The sequence below is a fragment of the Mustelus asterias genome, unplaced genomic scaffold, assembly GCF_964213995.1.
Source record: "Mustelus asterias unplaced genomic scaffold, sMusAst1.hap1.1 HAP1_SCAFFOLD_1489, whole genome shotgun sequence".
Classification (NCBI taxonomy): Eukaryota; Metazoa; Chordata; class Chondrichthyes; order Carcharhiniformes; family Triakidae; genus Mustelus; species Mustelus asterias.
In genome coordinates this window covers 35,486-56,577 of record NW_027591434.1, presented here as the reverse complement: position 1 = coordinate 56,577, position 21,092 = coordinate 35,486, and the positions used below count along the sequence as shown (strand labels likewise).

The following is a 21,092-nucleotide window of genomic DNA, read 5'->3' as shown; positions in this document are numbered from 1 at the left end:
GGATGTGGTGTTTTTAGATTTCCAGAAGGCGTTCGATAAGGTGCCTCACAAAAGGTTGCTGCAGAAGATTGGGGTACACGGAGTTAGGGGTAAGGTGTTGGCGTGGATTGGGGATTGGCTATCTAACAGGAAGCAGAGAGTTGGGATAAATGGGTGCTTTTCTGGTTGGCAGTTGGTGACCAGTGGCGTGCCGCAGGGATCGGTGCTGGGGCCTCAATTGTTTACCATTTACATAGATGATCTGGAGGAGGGGACTGAATGTAGGGTATTCAAGTTTGCTGATGACACGAAGGTGAGTGGGAAAGCGAATTGCGTGGAGGACGCGGAAAGTCTGCAGAGAGATTTGGATAGGCTGAGCGAGTGGGCGAGGATCTGGCAGATGGAATATAACGTTAGCAAATGTGAGGTTATCCACTTTGGAAGAAATAATAGTAAATTGGAATATTATTTAAATGGAGAAAAATTACATCGTGCGACTGTGCAGAGGGACCTGGGGGTCCTTGTGCACGAATCGCACAAACTCAGTCTGCAGGTGCAGCAGGTGATCAAGAAGGCGAATGGAATGTTGGCCTTTATCGTGAGGGGGATAGAATATAAAAGCAGGGAGGTCTTGCTGCAACTGTACAAGGCACTGGTGAGGCCGCAACTGGAGTACTGTGTGCAGTTTTGGTCCCCTTATTTGCGAAAGGATATATTGGCCTTGGAGGGAGTGCAGAGAAGGTTCACCAGGTTGATACCGGAGATGAGGGGTGTAGCTTATGAGGAGAGATTAAACAGATTGGGTCTGTACTCGTTGGAGTTTAGAAGGATGAGGGGTGATCTTATAGAGACATATAAGATAATGAAGGGGCTGGATAGGGTAGAGGTGGAGAGATTCTTTCCACTTAGAAGGGAAACCAGAACTAGAGGGCACAGCCTCAAAATAAGGGGGGGCCGGTTCAGAACAGAGTTGAGGGGGAACTTCTCTCAGAGGGTAGTGAATCTCTGGAATTCTCTGCCCATTGAAGTGGTGGAGGCTTCCTCGTTGAATATGTTTAAATCACGGGTAGATAGTTTTCTGATCGATTAGGGGATATGGGGAGCAGGCGGGTAAGTGGAACTGATTCGCTTCAGATCAGCCATGATCTTGTTGAATGGCGGGGCAGGCTCGAAGGGCCAGATGGCCTACTCCTGCTCCTATTTCTTATGTTCTTATGTTCTTAAACCGGAGCATCCGGAGGAAACCCACGCAGACATGGGGAGAATGTGCAAACTCCACACACACACACACACACACACACACACACACACACACACACACACACTGACTCAAGCCGGGAATCGAACCTGCGTCCCTGGTGCTGTGAAGCAGCAGTGCTAACCATTGTGCCACCATTTAGGTTGACGTAATGCAGTTGATGGTAGTTATTGTGTGTAGGACAAAAACGTAAGTTGGGCTGAAATAGGCAGTGGCCAACCACAGATTATATTAACTCTCTAACATCACCTCCTAGAAATGGTGAATAATCATGAACATAACTGTGAAATGTCTCCCAGAGCCCTCGATACAATCAAGCAAATCCTGCTTCCAAAAGAGACTATGTGCCACATTGAAGGCACTCTTGGTTCAGACAGGGGGATTGTGGTTTATGGGAGTTATTTTAATGCTCCCCCTTTACAAGAAAACTTTGTATTATGCGTTACAATCGTGGGAGGGACCATTAACTTCATAGAACTTCATCAGGTGAGCCTCCACTCACCTGATGAAGGAGCAGCTCGTGATTCCAAATAAACCTGTTGGACTTTAACCTGGTGTTGTGAGACTACTTGTGTCCACGCTGGCATCTTCACACCATGGTCTCCAGTATAGTCCACAAGTATTTTTCAAGCCATCAAGTTATTTATTTCTTCCTTTGCAATACAGTATTCTTGCTGCAGTTTATCAACTCTCTGCTTTCTTTAGACATGTTATACATCCCGGAAGTTGATATCCATTACTGGGATTGGAAGACAGGCAATGGCCAGAAGTTAAGCTCTTTATTCAATGGTAACTGCAGTGTGGAAAAGTTTTATACTGATCCCAAATCCCCGGATGGCAATTCCTACCGGCTGCAGAACTGGATGTACCACCTTCGCACCCTGCAGTACTCTGACGCTCTGGAGCACCTTCTGCAAACAGGTGGGAGGCTGAAAAGAAGTTGCTTACTTTTCTAGTAGTGCAAACTTGCCAGTGCTGTGCGTTAGATTCCATGGATCTGATTTCTTGAGAAAAATACTTAGATAAATTCATAATTGCTTTTGTGGTTATGTGCGATGGAATGAAATAGGTACAAGCTCACCAAAGTCAGATGGAACAGATCATATTTAATGTCCTAACTATGTTAGGGGTTTGTGGGTTTCAAATTAAAAAAATAATGTGGTTTGCATGTGTAGGTTCAAACTAGCAGCAACAGACTTGTTCTCTGAGCTTTTTGCTGCATGGGAGTACAAACTGTACAACACCCTAATGATGTCACCATCAAATCATGTGATCAGTTCTTCCTCCAACCTCTTAAATATGTAACGCCACTGAGCTAGAGTTCAGTCGGAAACAAGTGCAGAGCCAACACTTGCAGTCCTCTGATTCCCGCCGACACCTGGCGTGCCTAATCTTGTTGGATAAACCTGCTTACCCATCAAAGTAGCTTGGGTTCCTCATTGTTAAAGTGTTAACGTTGACTTACATTGTGAACCAACAATGATACGCAATGGATGAAATTTTGACGAGAGATGTAAAGATTGGAGTCAAGGCAATGGAATGGGTATAAAGAGATTCTCCAAGTAGAGGTTATAGTAACGTACAGAAGGGTTAGGAACAGGCAAAGGCCATTCAGCCCTTCAGGACCACTCTGCCATTCAGTAAGATCATAGCTGATCTGTAGCCTAACTCCATGTACCTGTCCTAGCTCCATATCCTTTGATACCCCGGCTCATTAAAAATGTGTCTATCTCAGACTTAAACCTACCAATTGAGCCAGCATTCACCGCAGTTTGAGAGTTCCAAACCTCTGTGTAGAAGTGTTTCCCAACATCTCTCCTGAATGGCTTTGCCCTAATTTTTCGATTATGGCCCCTGGTTCTAGAGCTTTTGACTAGTGTCGGTTATATCACGGTGTAGGCAGCAATCGGATAAACATTGACAACTGCATTTGATCTATTTGTGTTTGTGTCTTTAGGGCAAGGTGTTGTGTTGGAACGGTCGCCCTTCAGTGACTTTGTTTTTCTGGAAGCGATGTACAAACAGGGCTACATCCGGAAGCAATGTAAGTAGCAACTTTTTATCGGCAACAGTACTCTGCATTCTTTGTGTTCCCCAGCTGTCGAGAAAGATGTCTTGAAGTTGGAAGTGGCTTGGCTTTTTAATTGCCCACTTTCACTGAAGGCAGTGACCACTTGTGGGCCAGGATTCCTCTGACACCTGCAGCATTGCCCAAGCGGCCGGCCTCATTCACGAGTCTCTGTGTCACCAGGTTACTCGAGCACTGCCACATGCTGACGCAGCTCAAAGGCAAGGGCTGTTGAATAATGATCAGCAACATGTACCCTGGCTGATTCTACTTGCTGATCTGTGTCATTAACTATTTACAGGCCCTTCAGCCCAATGCATGCATGGTGGTGTCTATGCACCTCCACTTCTTCTTTTCACCCTATCAGCATGTCCTCTTTACTCCCTCATGTTCTTATCTTAGCTCCCCTTAAATAAATGTGTGCCCACTACACCTGTGATAGTTCCACATTCTCATCACTCTTGAGTATAGGAAGTTCCTCCTGGGTACTGAATTTATTAATGACTGTCTTCTATTTATGGCCCTGAGCTTTGACCCCACCCACAAGTAGAAACTCTTTCTCTGTGTCTACCATACCAAATCCATTCATGATGTTAAAGACCTCAATCAGGTCACCCTTTAGTCTTCCCTTCTCTAAAAATAGGAGCACTATTGACACTTTCCCGTTGGGTATACACTCTCCATTCTGGTTCATTCTTGTACATATTTGTTTTGCACCTTCCCCAACTTTCAAAATTATTTTTTGTATCTGGCGACCAGAGGTGTGTCACCAGGTCACGCGAGCACTGCCACATGCTGACACAGCTCAAAGGCAAGGGCTGTTGAATAATGATCAATACACAATATCCCCAAGTCTGTATAGTCACGGCTAGATACAGGTTTAAAGTAATGTCTCTGCCCTTCAATTCTATCCCTCTAGAAATGAACCTCTGTTTTGTTTGGTGTTTTAATGGCTTTAGTAACCTGCCTTGCTACGTCTAGTGCATGTGTCTGTATCCCCAGATTTCTCTGCTTTCTTTAAATATTAGTTTTCCCAGGAGTATCTGACGTCCTTATTCCTTGTACTAAAATGTAGCACCTTGAGCTTATCTATGTTGCTGTTTATTTGCTAATTCTGCCAGTTTGTTAATATCTCCCTTGTCGCAGTCCTCATCTGTGTTAATTACAGCCCCCAATTTAGTGCCTGCTCTTCACCAGCTGCCAATTTCCTTCCGCTTCAGTCTTTATCAGACCTTTACAAAAGTAACGGTTGTTTATGAAGGCCCTGCCTTCTCAACCTTGTCCTTCGCCTGGGGTGTGGGGATCCTCAGGTGAAATCACCACCAGTCAGCTCTCCCCCTCAAAGGGGAGAACAGTCGATGGTCATCTGGGACATTGGTAAGGCCACGCTTGGAATACTGTGTGCAATTCTGGTCACCCTATTATAGAAAGGGTATTATTAAACTAGAAAGAGTGCAGAAGAGATTTACTAGGATGCTACCAGGACTTGATGGTTTGAGTTATAAGAAGAGGCTGGATAGACTGAGACTTTTTTCTCTGGAGCGTAGGAGGCTGAGGGGTGACCTTATAGAGGTCTATAAAATAATGAGGGCATTGATCAGCTAGATCATCAACATCTTTCCCCAAAGCTAAGGGAGTCTAAAACTAGAGGGCATAGGTTTAAGGTGAGAGGGGAGAGATACAAAAGTGTCCAGAGGGGCAATTTTTTCAGACAGGGTGGTGAGTGTCTGGAACGAGCTGCCAGAGGTAGTAGTAGAGGCGGGTACAATTTTGTCTTTAAAAAGCATTTAGACAGTTACATGGGTAAGATGGGTATAGAGGGATATGGGCCAAATGCGGGCAGTTGGGATTAGCTTAGTGGTTACAAAAAGGGGGCAGCATGGACAAGTTGGGCCGAAGGACCTGTTTCCATGCTGTAAACCTCTATGACTTTGACTTTACCTTTACCTTACCGTTACTGTACAAAAGTAAAATATTGCGGGTGCAGGAAATATTAATCACCCTGTAATGCTAACTCTCTGTTTTCCCCCTCCACCGATGCTGCCTGACCCGCTGTGTATTTCCAGCGTTTCTTTGTTTCTGTTTCTAATCAGACCTTTTTCCAGTTCTCGTGCTCACACCCTGTTCCATTTTCAGGTGTTGATCACTACAATGAACTAAAATTGAACAGCATTTGTGAGTTCCTTCCCCCTCACGTGGTTATCTACCTGGATGCCCCTGTTGTGGAAATACAGAAGCGACTGAAGCAGCATGGTGAGGTAAGACTCCTCTCTCTGCCTCAGATTGCTGTCCTGTGTGGGCTGATAACAGAGGATGCTGCGACTGAATGAACTCGTTTTAGATGATTGCATTTTTGTGTCTAATAAAGAACGCATTGGTCCGGAGACCAGCAATATTGTATACAACAGTGGACAAGCATTGAAATACTTTGATTAACAATGAAGGGTTATACTGTGGGTAATTCCCGGGAATAACTTTACCTGGGCAGGTCCTGTCTAGCTTTATCCTACCTCATCCAGTCTACGTCTAAGGCAAAAGCAGAGCCTCGCAACTTGTTGCTGGTTGACATGAGTGTAATGTGTTAAAGCACATGATGCATGGCTTCAGGGTGCAGTGGGATGTGGGCTTATCTGCATGGCCAAAGCATTATGTGATTTCAAGAAGAAATTAGAAAACAGCTCTTTTTTTCTAATTTCTAGAAAAGCTAAAGGGATAAAGTAAAGTTTATTTAACAGTGTCACAAGTAGGCTCACATTAACATTGCAATGAAGTTACTGTGAAAATCCCCCCAGTCGCCACTCTCCAGCACCTGTTCGGGTACACTGAGGGAGAATTTAGCATGGACAATGCACCCTAACCAACACGTCTTTCAGACTGTGGGAGGAAACCAGGGCACCCGGAGGAAACCCACGCAGACACGGGGAGAACGTGCAAACTCCACACAGACAGTGACCTAAGCTGGAAATCAAACTCAGGTCCCTAGCGCTGTGAGGCAGCAGCGCTAACCACTGTGCCGCCCACAAGGGATATGGGGGGAATGTAGGATCAGGATATTGAATTTGATGATCGGCCATGATCAGAATGAATGGCGGAGCAGGCTCGAAGGGCTGAATGGAAATATAAACGTAGGAACATAGAAAAACTACAGCACAAACAGGCCCTTCGGCCCCACAAGTTGTGCCGAACATATCCCTACCTTCTAGGCCTACCTATAACCCTCCATCCTTTTAAGTCCCATGTACTCATCCAGGAGTCTCTTAAAAGTCCCTATTGAGTTTGTCTTCACCACCACTGACGGCAGCCGAATAGAAACATAGAAAAACTGCATGAATCCCTTGGTGATGTTGCAGTGCTGTGGGGAGGGGTTTCTGCGTAGGCTGGGAACTAGAGGGAAAACCCTGCAACACCTCTTTCCCTCCTTTAGTAATCTAAGGAGGTATATGCATACCATAGCGATCCTAGGGATTGACCTTGGCATCTCTTGTGTCTGTATGGCTCAGTGGCTGAACTTGCCTAACCAGTAGGGGAGCTCCAAATATGCAGCTCCTTCATTATGGGTTTAGTTTGATGTCCAACGTTAGATTAGTGCATTTGAATAATTGCTTAAAGATTTAAAGTTTATTTATTAGTCACAAGTAGGCTTACATTAACACTGCAATGAAGCTACTGTGAAAATCCCCGAGTTGCCACACTCCGGCGCCTGATCGGGTAACACTGAAGGAGAATTTAGCATGGCCAATTCACCTAACCAGCATGTCTTTCAGACTGTGGGAGGAAACTGGAGCACCCGGAGGAAACCCATGCAGACATGGGGAGAACATGCAGACTCCGCACAGACAGTGACCCAAGCCGGGAATCGAACCTGGGTCCCTGGTGCTGTGAGGCAGCAGTGCTAACCACTGTGCCATCTTACCACCCCATAGACATACCGAACTTGAATATTGCTGAAAAAAGGGACATGCTGTCAAAGCTTTTTATCTTGCACTCATCAGGAAAGATGTAAGAATACCAAATTTCAAAGAGAGCAACAATTTACACTGCCTAAGATAATTAGTGTATTGTGTACCTTTCCATTCATAACCTGATCTGGCAGGTAGATTGCTGGGGAAACTAACATAACTAGTTCTACCCCCATGCATAAGCTCACTCTCTGTATCCAAGCTGTAAATATATGACCTAAAATTTGACCCAGAATCAGACTTCTTTGATTTTCTTTTTCCCCGCTTCCTCACCTGAGAGCCTAAAATGTATTCGCTTTACCACATGGGATTGATTTTAATCTTTAAATTTTAAATAACTTCCCTGGTTGCATTTTCTTTAGCGCGTTGTCTCGAGCGCGGTGACCCGAGCGCGGTGACTCGAGCGCGGTGACCCGAGCGCGGTGACCCGAGCGCGGTGACTCGAGCGCGGTGACCCGAGCGCGCGTAGATGGCAGTTTGGTAGCTTCCAATTTTAACTTGTCTGCATGAAGATTTGATTTGATTTACTATTGTCACATGTATTAACATACAGTGACAAGTATTGTTTCTTGCGCGCTATACAGACAAAACATACTGTTCATAGAGAAGGAAAGGAGAGAGTGCAGAATGTAGTGTTACAGTCATAGCTAGGGTGTAGAGAAAGATCAACTTAATGCAAGATAAATCCATTCAAAAGTCTGACAGCAGCAGGGAAGAAGCTGTTCTTGAGTCGGTTGGTACATGACCTCAGACTTTTGTATCTTTTTCCCGACGGAAGAATGTGGAAGAGAGAATGTCCAGGGTGCGTGGGGTCCTTAATTATGCTGGCTGCTTTGCCGAGGCAGCGGGAAGTGTAGACAGAGTCTACAGAGGGAGTGAAAGGGAGAATATTGTGCAAATCCACTTTTTCTGGGCCTTGTTTATGTTGTGTTTTCCTTCTCTCTCTGTTCCTATTCAGTCCATAAACATCAAGGCACCAACCTTGGGATAGGCTAACACGCAAATATCTTAAGTTAATTCATTAAGGATGTGTTAAGAAGTTAGGAGTAGTGTTACACAGTCAGAGAACCTGTGCACAGGTCTGAGTTGGCTACTTCCTCAAAACAAACTGATACATTGCATCACCCCCTTCCCAGCGATACGTACAGAAAATATCACCACAATCACTCAAAGGTGTACCACAGCAGTCTCACACCACTTTTAGTACATGTCAGTGAGATTGTCAGGAAATGTTGGTGTAACTTATTGTTTGGAAGATGGGCGTATACTAATCAGGTAGGGGACGAGGCTAGCCCATTGCACTGGGGGGTGTGCTGACCCCTGCAGTCATGGTTTTTCCAGGCTAGGGTACAGTAAAGGATCAGGGCAGCCATTGAGGTTAAACCAAGGCCTTACCTGTTGTAGTGTTTTAAACTCCAACAGGTTTATTTGGTAGCATAAGCTTTCGGAGCCTCAAGCTCCTTCTTCAGGCGAGTGAGGACTTGTGTTCACAAACAGGGCATATAAAGACACAAACTCAATTTACAAAATAATAGTTGGAATGCGAGTCTTTACAGGTAATCAAGTCTTAAAGGTACAGACAATGTGAGTGGAGAGAAAAAGTGAGAGGGCATGGGATCCAAAGGGCTGCTGCCCGGTGGATCCAGAACTGGCTTGCCCAAAGGAGACAGAGAGTGTGTATAGATGGGTCTTTTTCTAAATGGAGGTCGGTCACCAGTGGTGTGCCCCAGGGATCTGTTCTGGGACCCTTGCTGTTTGTCATTTTCATAAATGACCTGGATGAGGAAGCGGAGGGATGGGTTGGTAAGTTTGCCGACGACATGAAAGTTGGTGGGGTTGTGGATAGTCTGGAGGGATGTCAGAAGTTACAGAGGGACATAGATAGGATGCAAGACTGGGCGGTGAAGTGGCAGATGGACTTCAACCCAGATAAATGCATCGTGGTCCATTTTGGTAGGACAAATGGGATGAAGGAGTACAATATAAAGGGAAAGACTCTTAGTACGGTAGAGGATCAGAAGGACCTTGGGGTCCGGGTCCATAGGACTCTGAAATCGGCCCTGCAGGTGGAGGAGGTGGTTAAGAAGGCATATGGTGTGCTGGCCTTTATCAATCGAGGGATTGAGTTTAGGAGTCCAGGGATAATGATGCAGCTATATAAGACCCTCGTCAGACCCCACTTGGAGTACTGTGCTCAGTTCTGGTCGCCTCATTACAGGAAGGATGTGGAAAAGATTGAAAGGGTGCAGAGGAGATTTACAAGGATGTTGCCTGGATTGAGTGGCATGCCTTATGAGGATAGGTTGAGGGAGCTCGGTCTTTTCTCCTTGGAGAGACGAAGGATGAGAGGAGACCTAATAGAGGTGCATAAGATGTTGAGAGGCATAGATCGGGTGGACTCTCAGAGGCTTTTTCCCAGGGTGGAAATGTCTGCTACGAGAGGACACAGGTTTAGGGTGCTGGGGGGTAGGTACAGGGGAGATGTTAGGGGTAAGTTTTTCACACAGAGGGTGGTGGGCGAGTGGAATCGGCTGCCGTCAGGGGTGGTAGAGGTGAACTCAATAGGGTCTTTTAAGAGACTCCTGGATGAGTACATGGAGCTTAATAGGATGGAGGGTTATAGGTAGGTCTAGAAGGTAGGGTGTTCGGCACAACTGTGGGCCGAAGGGCCTGTTTGTGCTGTAGTTTTTCTATGTTTCTTAAAGAGATGTGTATTGTCTCCAGCCAGGACAGCTAGTGAGATTTTGCAAGCTAGGCAAGTCGTGGGGGTTACAGATAGTGTGACGTGAAAGATCCCAGTTGAGGCCGTCCTTGTGTGTGGAACTTGGCTATCAGTTTCTGCTCAGCGACTCCGCGCTATCGTGTGTTGTGAAGGCCGACGGCAGCATCTCCACACCACGTAATGTTTTAAAGCCATCTCGGCCTTTTGGATCTTGTTTGATCGAACCGAAGATGGGCTGCAATGTCCGGTCTTGTCAGCTTGGGTCTGGTTTGTCCCTCGTGTGGGGACCATGATTGGACTTAATTGGCTTTTTTGATTAGAAATAAAGTACCGAAAGGTAGAAAAAGATGGATACTGCACAGGTTGTTTCCTTTCTGTATATTCCAGTTTAATATTAAGTTACCCTGAAGCAGACCTTATTCTATGCGTTGAGTTAGTTGCCTTGAGTGGCACAGTGGTTAGCGCTGCTGCCTCACAGCGCCAGGGACCCGGGTTCGATTCCCAGCTTGGGTCACTGTGCAGAGTTTGCACATTCTCCCTGTGTCTGCATGGGTTTCCTCCGGGTGCTCCAGTTTCCTCCCAGACTCCAAAAGATGTGCTGGTTAGAGTGCATTGGCCGTGCTAAATCCTCTCTCAATGTCCCCGAACAGGCGCCAGAGTGTGGCAACTAGGGGATTTTCACAATAACTTCATTGCAGTGTTAATGTAAGCCTACTTGTGACACTAATAAATAAACTTTAAACCTTTATGTGATAGGCTAGCCAGAAGCCTTTGCGCAGGAAGCCAAAAGACTGCAGGGTCATGGTGGTAACAGCCATACTGGCAAAGCACCGAGACTAATGCATCACTTGTGTTGACCGTGCTGGACAGCCAAGCAGCCTTGGTTTTTCCAATAGAGATGGGTGCTTAAAATGGACATCGCTCAGGGGAAGTACAGTTACATGAGGAGCTGCACTGTGTTTGACAGCTGAGTAGAGCAGTATTGTTAGATTCCTTGGGGCAGACCATTTTCCCATTTTCTGAAATAGACAATGTTGAGCAAAATGCCGGAAGGTTATGTTGATTCAAAAATTACCTACTGGAGATTGATGCTAAACTTCCTTCTCTCCACTGTACAGAAGGAAAGCCCCATACAATTGTCCAGGTTTACGGTCATTCAGGGAGAAATTAGTCTTGGAAGAAGTTACCTTCACTTGTTTCGGGGCAGCTGCATTCAGTTTTTGGAGGGAGCACAGGATGGCACGGTGGTTATCACTGCTGCCTCGCAGCACCAGGGACCCAGGTTCGATTCCGGCCTCGGGTGACTGTCTATGTGGAGTCTGCACGTTCTCCTCATGTCTGCGTGGGTTTCCTCCGGGTGCTCCGGTTTCCTCCTGCAGTCCAAAAGATGTCAATAATGTCAATTACTAGGAGGTTTAGGTTTAAGGTGCGAGGGGTAAGATTTAAAGGAGGTGTATGAGACAAGTTTTTTACACAGAGTGTGGTGGGTGCCTGGAACTCGCTGCTGGGGGAGGTAGTGGAAGCGGATACGATAGTGGCATTTAAGGGGCGCCTTGGCAAATACATGAATAGGATGGGAATAGAGGGATATGGTTGCCGGAAGGGTAGGGGGTTTCAGTTCAGTCGGGCAGCATGATCGATGCAGGCTTGGAGAGACGAAGGGCCTGTTCCTGTGCTGTAATTTTCTTTGTTCTTTGTAGATATGCAGGTTAGGTGGATTGGCCATGGTATATTGCCCCTTAGTGTCCAAAAATGTGTAGGTTAGGTGGATTAGCCATAGTAAATGGGTTACGGGGATAGGGCAGAGGGAGGGCCTGGGTAAGATGTTTTTTCAGAGAGTTGGTGTTGACTCAATGGGCTGAATGGTCTCCTGCTGCACTGTAGGGGCTGGCTGTGTCTGTGGAATGTCCCCATGGCGAGTGCGCTCTCCTGTGCTTGAAGGTTGAGTTGATCACCTGAAGGACGTAAGCAAGTGGGTGAACTGTCAGTGCTGTGCTGCACTGTTAATATTCGGTAGATGTGAAAAATTCACAGTGTTTTTGAACAGGGGGTCCTGACCAACATTCATTCGTCAATTGGTGCCACTGAATCCTGACTCGACTGGTGGCTCACATCCGTGGGTCATTTCCAGGGCACTGATTTTTCTTTCCCCTAAAAAACTACAGTGACCACACACACAAAACAAAATCCGCTTGAAGTGGTTTTGAATGCCCCAGAGTCATAAAAGACACCTTCGAGATACAGACTCTTTCTGGAGATGGTGAATGATGGTCCAAAGATGTGCAGGTTAGGATTGGTCATGCTAACTTGCCCCTTAGTGTCAGAAGGACTAGCTCGGGTAAATGCAAGGCGTTATGGAGATGGGGCCTGGGTGGGATTGTGGTCGGTGCAGACCCGATGGGCCAAATGGCCTCCTGCACTGTAGAATTCTATAATTCATTCTATGATTCTATGTGGAGGCATCTGTACTATGTGAGAAGGCGAGGTATGTTTGCACTGGGCATGGAGCGTGATTGGAAGGCAACATGACCTTGAAGGAATGCTCGATTTTAACACAAGGTGCTCTTTGTCCTTGTGATAAAATCAAGCATTCGCTTCAAGGCGTAGGCCGAGCTTACATTTTTAAAAAAAGACATGGCCGCTTGCAGCTTTGTTTTACAGATAGAAGCCAAAGATGGAACTGACAGGGAACATCTTCCAGTAGGTCCCAGTCCTTTGTGATGTCCGTACTCGATGGAGTTTAGAAGGATGAGGGGGGAATCTCATTGAAACTTACAGAATACTGAAAGGCCTGGATAGAGTGGACATGAGGAAGGTGTTTCCATTAGTGGGAGAGACTGGGATCCGAAGACACAGCCTCAGAGTAAAGGGAGGACCCTTTAGAACCGAGATGAGGAATTTCTTATCATAGAATCCTACAGCACAGAAGGAGGCCATTCAGCCCATCGAGGTGCACCGACCACAATCCCACCCAGGCCCTATCCCCATAACCCCATGCATTTACCCTAGCCAGTCCCCCTGACACTAAGGGGCAATTTAACATGGCCATTTAACCTAACCCACACATCCATGGACTGTGGGAGGGAACCGGAGCACCCGGAGGAAACCCACGCAGACATGGGGAGAACGTGCAAAGTCCACACAGCCGGTGACCCAAGCTGGGAATCGAACCTAGGTCCCTGGCACTGTGAGGCAGTAGTGCTAACCACTGTGCCACGGTGCTGCCTGTCTTCAGCCAGAGGAATTCGTTGCCAGAGAAGGCTGTGGAGGCCAGGACATTGAGTGTGTTTAAGACAGAGATAGATGGGTTCTTGATTGGTAAGGGGATCAAGGGTTATGATTGAATGGCGGAGCAGACTCGATGGGCCGAATGGCCTAACTCTGCTCCTATATTTTATGGTGTTATGCCAGGATGGAAGGGACAGATGCAAGAAGTGTTTTGCTCACGTTCATGTCGTTATCTTTAAACTTTCCTGCCCTATGTTCTGATTCGCCGCACCCAACTTGCACTTCCATACTGTCCTCCCATCACCCAAAATATAATTGACAGAAGAAAATAATATCCAAAGGTGTCCTGAGAGATATGTCTCCAGGGCGGATGTCTGTCTTGCCAGTTTCCTGCAGTAATGTAATTGCTTTCATTTGAGAGCTGAATTCCGAATTGCCCTGAGCCTATGAGTGCTGATTTATGCAGGATTTACCCTCGAGAATGTTTCAAAAGAAGATTGTTGAAGTTAAGCACCCATTAACAATTCTGCCTGACTGTGATGAGGGCTTTTTTTTTTGCTACAGGCAAGATGCCCTTGCCAACTTTGAGTTGAGCTACTTCCGAGTGCGTTGGTTTTGGCATTGCCTTGTCCTTCTAGAACCAGGAATAGCAGCTCAGGGGGAGTCAGCACTTGCATAACATGGACGGCTAAGTTAAAAGATTCTGGTGAGAACTACAAAATTCACCAGGTTCTGATAAAGGAGCATTGAGCTTTTTTAAAAAATTCATTTGTGGGACACGGGCGTCGCTGGCTGGGCCAGCATTTATTGCCCATCCCTAGTTGCCCTTGAACTGAGTGTCTCACTCGGCCATTTCAGAGGGCAGTTGAGAGTCAACCGCATTGCTGTGGCTCTGGAACCACATTTCAGCCAGATTGGGTAAGGACGGCAGATTTCCTTCCCTAAAGAACATTAGTGACCCAGATTGGTTTTTCCGACAATGGTTTCATGGTCATCAGTAGATTCTGAATTCCAGGCATTTTTTATTGAATTCAAATTCCACCATCTGCCGTGGCGGGATTCGAACCCGGGTCCCCAGAACATTAGCTGAGTTTCTGGATAAATAGTCTAGTGATAATACCACTCGGCCATCGCCTCCCCTAAGGTATTAATGCGGTTTCCCTTCCCGGATGCTGCCAGGCTAGCATTTTCTGTTGTTAGATCAGACTTCCAGAATCCAAGGTGTTTGCTGTTGTACAAAACGTTCCTCTTCAATGTTCTTCGAATAATGTCAACAGTCGAATATTTAATCGCTGGAATAAAAACAGAAAATACTGCAAAATCTCAGCGGGTGCTCTCCTCTACAGCGGGAATCTAACTTAGAATCCCTACAGTGCAGAAGGAGGCCATTCGGCACAACGATGCTAACCACTGTGCCACCGTGCCACCAGAACTCGGCTAGATGTTTGCTCCTGCATCAAGTCTGGACGCGTAGCCTCCTTCTGTTGCCTATCGTTTTAATTCTCCACCCTGCTCCCACTGTGACCTTGTTTTCTCGGCTGCTTGCAGTGTTCCAGTGAGGGGCGACCCAGGTTCCTGGAACCGCACCTCATCTTTCAGTTGGGCAACTTGCAGCCGTCTGAACTCGACATTGAGTTCAGCAGGTTTAAGGCTGCAAGCTCTGCCTCCATCTTGAAGTAGACAGGTGAGCAAGGAAACATAGAAAACAGAACCATTCGGCCCTTCGAGCCTGCTGCATCATTCATTATGATCATGGCAGATCATCCAACTCCTGATCCCACCTCTGCCCCCCCCCAACAAAACACACACACACACACACACACACACACAAGAGCTATATCTAACTCCTTGAAAAAGTCAGACCCGAAACGTTGGCTCTATTCTCTCTCCACAGATGCTGTGGTTAGCACTGCTGCATCACAGCGCCAGGGACCCGGGTGATTCCGGCCTTGCGTCACTGTCTGTGTGGAGTCTGCACGTTCTCCCCGTGTCTGCGTGGGTTTCCTCCGGGTGCTCCAGTTTCCTCCCACAGTCCAAAGATGTGCAGGTTGGGTGGATTGGCCATGCTATATTGCCCCTTAGTGTCAGGGGGGTTAGCAGGGTAAATATGTGGGGTTACAGGGATAGGGCCTGGGTGGGATTGTTGTTAGTGTAGGCTCGATGGGCCAAATGGCCTCTTGCATTGTAGAGATTCTGATTCTATGTTCAGTAATGTAATTTCTGGCATTGTCACTTATCCCGGAGGGTTTAAACTAATACAGTTTGAACAATAACTTTTTCTCTCTCAAAAGCTATAAAAGATCCTGAGGGGTATTGACAAGGTGGACGTGGAGAGGATGTTTCCTCTTGTGGGAGAATCTAGAACGAGGGGGTCACTGCTGAAACTAAGGAGTTGCTTGTTATATACTGTGTTTCTTATTTGGATTGCCCTGCTCTGCAAGCTAGTGCTTTGTGGAGCGTCGGATCCATGTTGTTTGCTGGTTTGGCTGCTGCTGGAAAATAAGCAACTGTTGCAATGTCTGATCACCTCCATGCCTGCCTGCATGCTGATTATTCCAAAACACAATAACACCCATTTAAGACAGAAATGGGGAGAGATGTTTTCTCTCTGAGTCTCTGGAACACAGTTCCTCAAAGGGCAGTGGAAGCAGAGTCTGAGAATATTTTGAAGAGAAAGCTAGATAGATTCTTGATGAGCAAGGGGGTGAAAGGTTATCGAGGGGGGAATGTGGAATTGAATGCCAGAGCAGGCTTGAGGGGGCGACACCTCCTGATTTCCATGCCCCTCTCTCTGGTTCTTCAAAGTGCTTTTGTTAAATGTCTCAGTCTCTCCCTATTTCAGTCTGTAGCTGAGTTTCTGTGAGCACTGACGCCCTTTTATTTGCACTGTCACACTGTCCCTCATTCTTGATCTCAATCTCTCTCTCTGGAATTCAATCTCTTCAATCTCGCCACCCTCCCTCTGCTCACTGATCCATCTCCGTGACACTCCCAGCAAGGCCACCCTGGCTGCCTTTATGTTAACTTTCTTAACTCGCAGTGGCGTCTCCTGTCACCTCTGCCTCTGGGATGTGGCCAGATTCCGTTGAGCTCCCCTCTCCCTCCACCCTACCTCATGTACGTAGAAACTAGAGGCAGGAGGAGGCCATTCGGCCCTTCGAGCCTGCTCCACCATTCATCACGATCATGGCTGATCATCGAATTCAATATCCTCATCTCCCCCCCTTTTCCAATATCCCTTGATATCCCACAAGATATCCCTCCGTGACAATGTGATATCTGTCTGGCTTCTCCTGCTTGCCGGAAACATTCACCTCTACATTCCTGTCATCGCGTTCTGATCATAATCTGCCCCCTCCCACACCTGCCCCACCCCTGACACTACACACCTCATTTTGATTGTCCTACTTGGCAATTCTTTTAGCCTGAAACCACCCAACGTGTTTTAAACCGTGTATTCTGGCCATCGCCAGCACCCTCTGTTTTCTGTCTCTCCCTCTTGCAGTTAAGTAACCTCCATCGCACCTCCTAACCGCAACCTCTTCCCCCATTTCCCACTGGATTCCTGAATTCCATTCCAGCTCACCTACTACTCCACAACAGGTTGCTTTTGTGTAGTGCCTTGGATGTGGCAAAACAAAAGGAGCTTTGCGGGGCAAGATTTGACCCTGTCGTCTTTGCCCCTCCTAGTCTGAGTTGGCTCTCTCTGCCCTTTCTGCATTGAATTAAGAACCAATTAATGACAAATCAGTCCATTATGCCCTTTCTACCTCCGTTATAGCTCTGCTGCTGCTCCATATTAGCGAGAGTGATCCGGTGTCCGGAACCTACTTTGCACATTGCTTCCCATCTTGCTACCTCTCTCCATTCTCTGAAGTCTATACCTCTTTGATCACATCTTAAGACTCCCCTAATATCTCTCTCTCTCTCTCTCTACCTTTTAGCTTATGAATTCCCATATGATGTGTTACACAGAAAAGATTAACTGAGATGCTCCAGGGACTTGATGGTTTGGGTTATAAGGAGAGGTTGGATAGACTGGGACTTTTTTCTCTGGAGCGTAGGAGGCTTAGGGGTGACCTTATAGAGGTCTATAAAATAATGAGGGCATTGATCAGCTAGATAGTCAACATCTTTTCCCAAAGGTAGGGGAGTCTAAAACTAGAGGGCATATGTTTAAGCTGAGACGGGAGAGGTACAAAAGTGTCCAGAGGGGCAATTTTTTCTCACACAGGGTGGTGAGTGTCTGGGACAAACTGCCAGAGGTAGTAGTAGAGGCGGGTACAATTTTGTCTTTTAAAAAGCATTTAGACAGTTACATGGGTACGATGGGTATAGAGGGATATGGGCCAAATGCTGGCAATTGGGACTAGCTTAGTGGCTTAAAAAAAGGCAGCATGGACAAGTTGGGCCGAAGGGCCTGTTTCCATGCTGTAAGCTTCTATGACTCTGTTTGGAGGCTGAGTGTAAATACTTGGGGTGGCATAGTAACACAGTGGTTAGCACTGCTGCCTCACAACACCAGGGACCAAGGTTCAATTCAGGCCTTAGGTGACTGTGCGGAATGTGCATGTTCTCCCCGTGTCTGCGTGGGTTTCCTCCGGGTGCTCCGGTTTCCTCCCACACTCCAAAGATGTGCAGGTTAGGTTGATTGATGTGGAGATGATGGTTTTAACCTGGTGTTGTGAGACTTCTTATTAGGTGGATTGGCCATGCTAAATTGCCCCTTAGTGTTGGTGGATTAGCAGAGCAAGTACATTGGGTTACGGGGATAGGGCCTGGGTGGTGGGATTGTTGTCGGTGCAGGTTCGATGGGCTGAATAGCCTTCTGCACTGTAGGGATTCTGTGATTCTATTCTATTCTATGTTAGTGAAGGCATTTGAGGGTCGCTGGCTTGTTTCCTTCACAATTTGATTTTGTGCAGTCTCTAAACAACTCTGCATGGTACATCGCAAATGCCTCAGCGATGATCGTCACTGAGTGAAATAAACAGCCCCGCTCTCTGCACTAACAGCAGCTTAACCGTGTGCATGAAGCAGTTCTCTCTGTCGCTGCTTACGGCGGAGGGATTATAGGATTTGAACATGGTTTGCCTGTGGCATGGCTTGTTTTTTTAAAGCTGCCCTTTGACCAAGTAGTAAAGCAGGTTGGGGGAACAGCTGTGTGGAGTAAAGCTGGTTTACTGGAACTTGCAGGTCGACACTTGGTGGGAACTGAGTGAGGCACATTCTGGTGGGTGAAACTAGAACTCGGGGGCATGGCCTCAAAATAAGGGGAAGCAGATTTAGGACTGAGTTGAGGAGGAACTCCTTCACCCAAAGGGTTGTGAATCTGTGGAATTCCCTGCCCAGTGAAGCAGTTGAGGCTACCTCATTGAATGTTTTTAAGGCGAGGATAGATCGATTTTTGAACAGTAAAAGAATTAAGGGTTATGGTGAGCGGGTGGGTAAGTGGAGCTGAGTCCACGAAAAGATCAGCCATGATTTTATTGAATGGCGGAGCAGACTCGAGGGATCAGATGGCCCACTCCTGCTCCTAGTTCTTATGTTCTTAAAACCTGAGGCTAGATAACAGTATGGGACAGACAATGGACTTACCAGTTTGATTAAGAAAAAAGTTGCAAAAATCCCATGACTTCTAGGTTTCTAGACTTCTAGTGACAAAAACGGTTGATGAAGGAAGGGCCGTGGATGTCGTCTATATGGATTTCAGTAAGGCATTTGACAAAGTCCCACATGGCAGGTTGGTTAAGAAGGTTAAGGCTCATGGGATACAAGGAGAAGTGGCTCGATGGGTGGAGAACTGGCTTGGCCATAGGAGACAGAGGGTAGTGGTCGAAGGGTCTTTTTCCGGCTGGAGGTCTGTGACCAGTGGTGTTCCGCAGGGCTCTGTACTGGGGCCTCTGCTATTTGTGATATATATAAATGATTTGGAAGAAGGTGTAACTGGTGTAATCAGCAAGTTTGCGGATGACACGAAGATGGCTGGAATTGCGGATAGCGAAGAGCATTGTCGGGCAATACAGCAGGATATAGATAGGCTGGAAAATTGGGCGGAGAGGTGGCAGATGGAATTTAATCCGGATAAATGCGAAGTGATGCATTTTGGAAGTAATAATGTAGGGAGGAGTTATACAATAAATGGCAGAGTCATCAGGAGTATAGAAACACAGAGGGACCTAGGTGTGCAAGTCCACAAATCCTTGAAGGTGGCAACACAGGTGGAGAAGGTGGTGAAGAAGGCATATGGTATGCTTGCCTTTATAGGACGGGGTATAGAGTATAAAAGCTGGAGTCTGATGATGCAGCTGTATAGAACGCTGGTTAGGCCACATTTGGAGTACTGCGTCCAGTTCTGGTCGCCGCACTACCAGAAGGACGTGGAGGCATTGGAGAGAGTGCAGAGAAGGTTTACCAGGATGTTGCCTGGTATGGAGGGTCTTAGCTATGAGGAGAGATTGGGTAGACTGGGGTTGTTCTCCTTGGAGAGACGGAGAATGAGGGGAGATCTAATAGAGGTATACAAGATTATGAAGGGTATAGATAGGGTGAACAGTGGGAAGCTTTTTCCCAGGTCGGAGGTGACGATCACGAGGGGTCACGGGCTCAAGCTGAGAGGGGCGAAGTATAACTCAGACATCAGAGGGACGTTTTTTACACAGAGGGTGGTGGGGGCCTGGAATGCGCTGCCAAGTAGGGTGGTGGAGGCAGGCACGCTGACATCGTTTAAGACTTACCTGGATAGTCACATGAGCAGCCTGGGAATGGAGGGATACAAACGATTGGTCTAGTTGGACCAAGGAGCGGCACAGGCTTGGAGGGCCGAAGGGCCTGTTTCCTGTGCTGTACTGTTCTTTGTTCTTTGTTCTTGCTGTATTGGCAAGCTGTTAAACTTAGATTTTTTAAAAACCCATTTTATTGATTATTTTGCCTCTGGAGTCACATATAGAGACATATCTGGAATTAATAATCTACTGATGACCATGAAACCATTGAAGTTAAAAGTTTATTAGTGTTAATATTAGGCTTACATTAACACTGCAATGAAGTTACTGTGAAATTCCCCTAGTTGCCACACTCCGGTGCCTGTTCGGGTACACTGAGGGAGAATTTAGTACGGCCAATGCCTTATTGATTGTCGGAAAAACCCATCTGGTTCACTAATGTCCTTTAGGGAAGGAAATCTGCCATTCTTACCCGGTCTGGCCTACAGCAATGTGGTTGACTCTCAACTGCCCTCTGAAATGGCCTAGAAAGCCAGTCAGTTGCAACCCACAGCACGTGGACTGCGGTGTTTCAAGAAGGCAGCTCACCACCACCGTCTCAAGAGCCACTCGGGATGGGCAATAAATGCTGGCCCAGCCAGCGACGCCCATGTCCCATAAATTAATTTTTTAAAATCCCTTGAGTGAATATATATAAAGAGAGTTTTCCAATGAATGGAGCAGGCAACATGCATGAGTTACAGAAGCTGACATGCTTGAAGCGACCACACAATCGCCGGATCTAACAAAGTGAAAGGAGCCTGATGAGAACACTAAACAAGTGCTTGGTATGAGTCAGCGTAATCCACATTGTTGTGGAGCAGCTCTCCACGAATGTAATCCAGTGTTTGACTCTGTCCCGGGGCTGATTGTGTGTCTGCTCCCGGCCAGATTGCCACACAGCAAGGAGTGTCACCTGCAAAGTGGCTGGGTGGTCGGCTGGGTCGGGAGAATGAGAAACCAGCCCGTCAAGTGTTTCAAGATTCCGTTTGCCTTCAACCAGCAGCTAGCTCTGAAGAAAGCTCCAGCTAGTTTCAGATGTTTGCTTGTGAAAAGAGGCTCCCCGGCCTCCTGACACGGCTGTAGCTCCAATCAGTCTTTAACAAGAGGTGAA

General features: G+C 46.8%; 1 protein-coding gene across 3 annotated transcripts in view; it reads left to right on the top strand.

The window, feature by feature from the left end:
* The window catches only part of ndufa10 (NADH:ubiquinone oxidoreductase subunit A10), a 72,461-nt gene that overhangs the window by 17,084 nt on the left and 34,285 nt on the right, over positions 1–21,092 (top strand). For all 3 annotated transcript variants that reach the window (XM_078206405.1, XM_078206406.1, XM_078206404.1), the window contains exons 3-5: positions 1,943–2,158; positions 3,195–3,281; positions 5,442–5,563. In XM_078206405.1, coding sequence (XP_078062531.1) covers positions 1,943–2,158; positions 3,195–3,281; positions 5,442–5,563 — 425 coding nt within the window. The remainder of the gene's footprint in view (positions 1–1,942; positions 2,159–3,194; positions 3,282–5,441; positions 5,564–21,092) is intronic.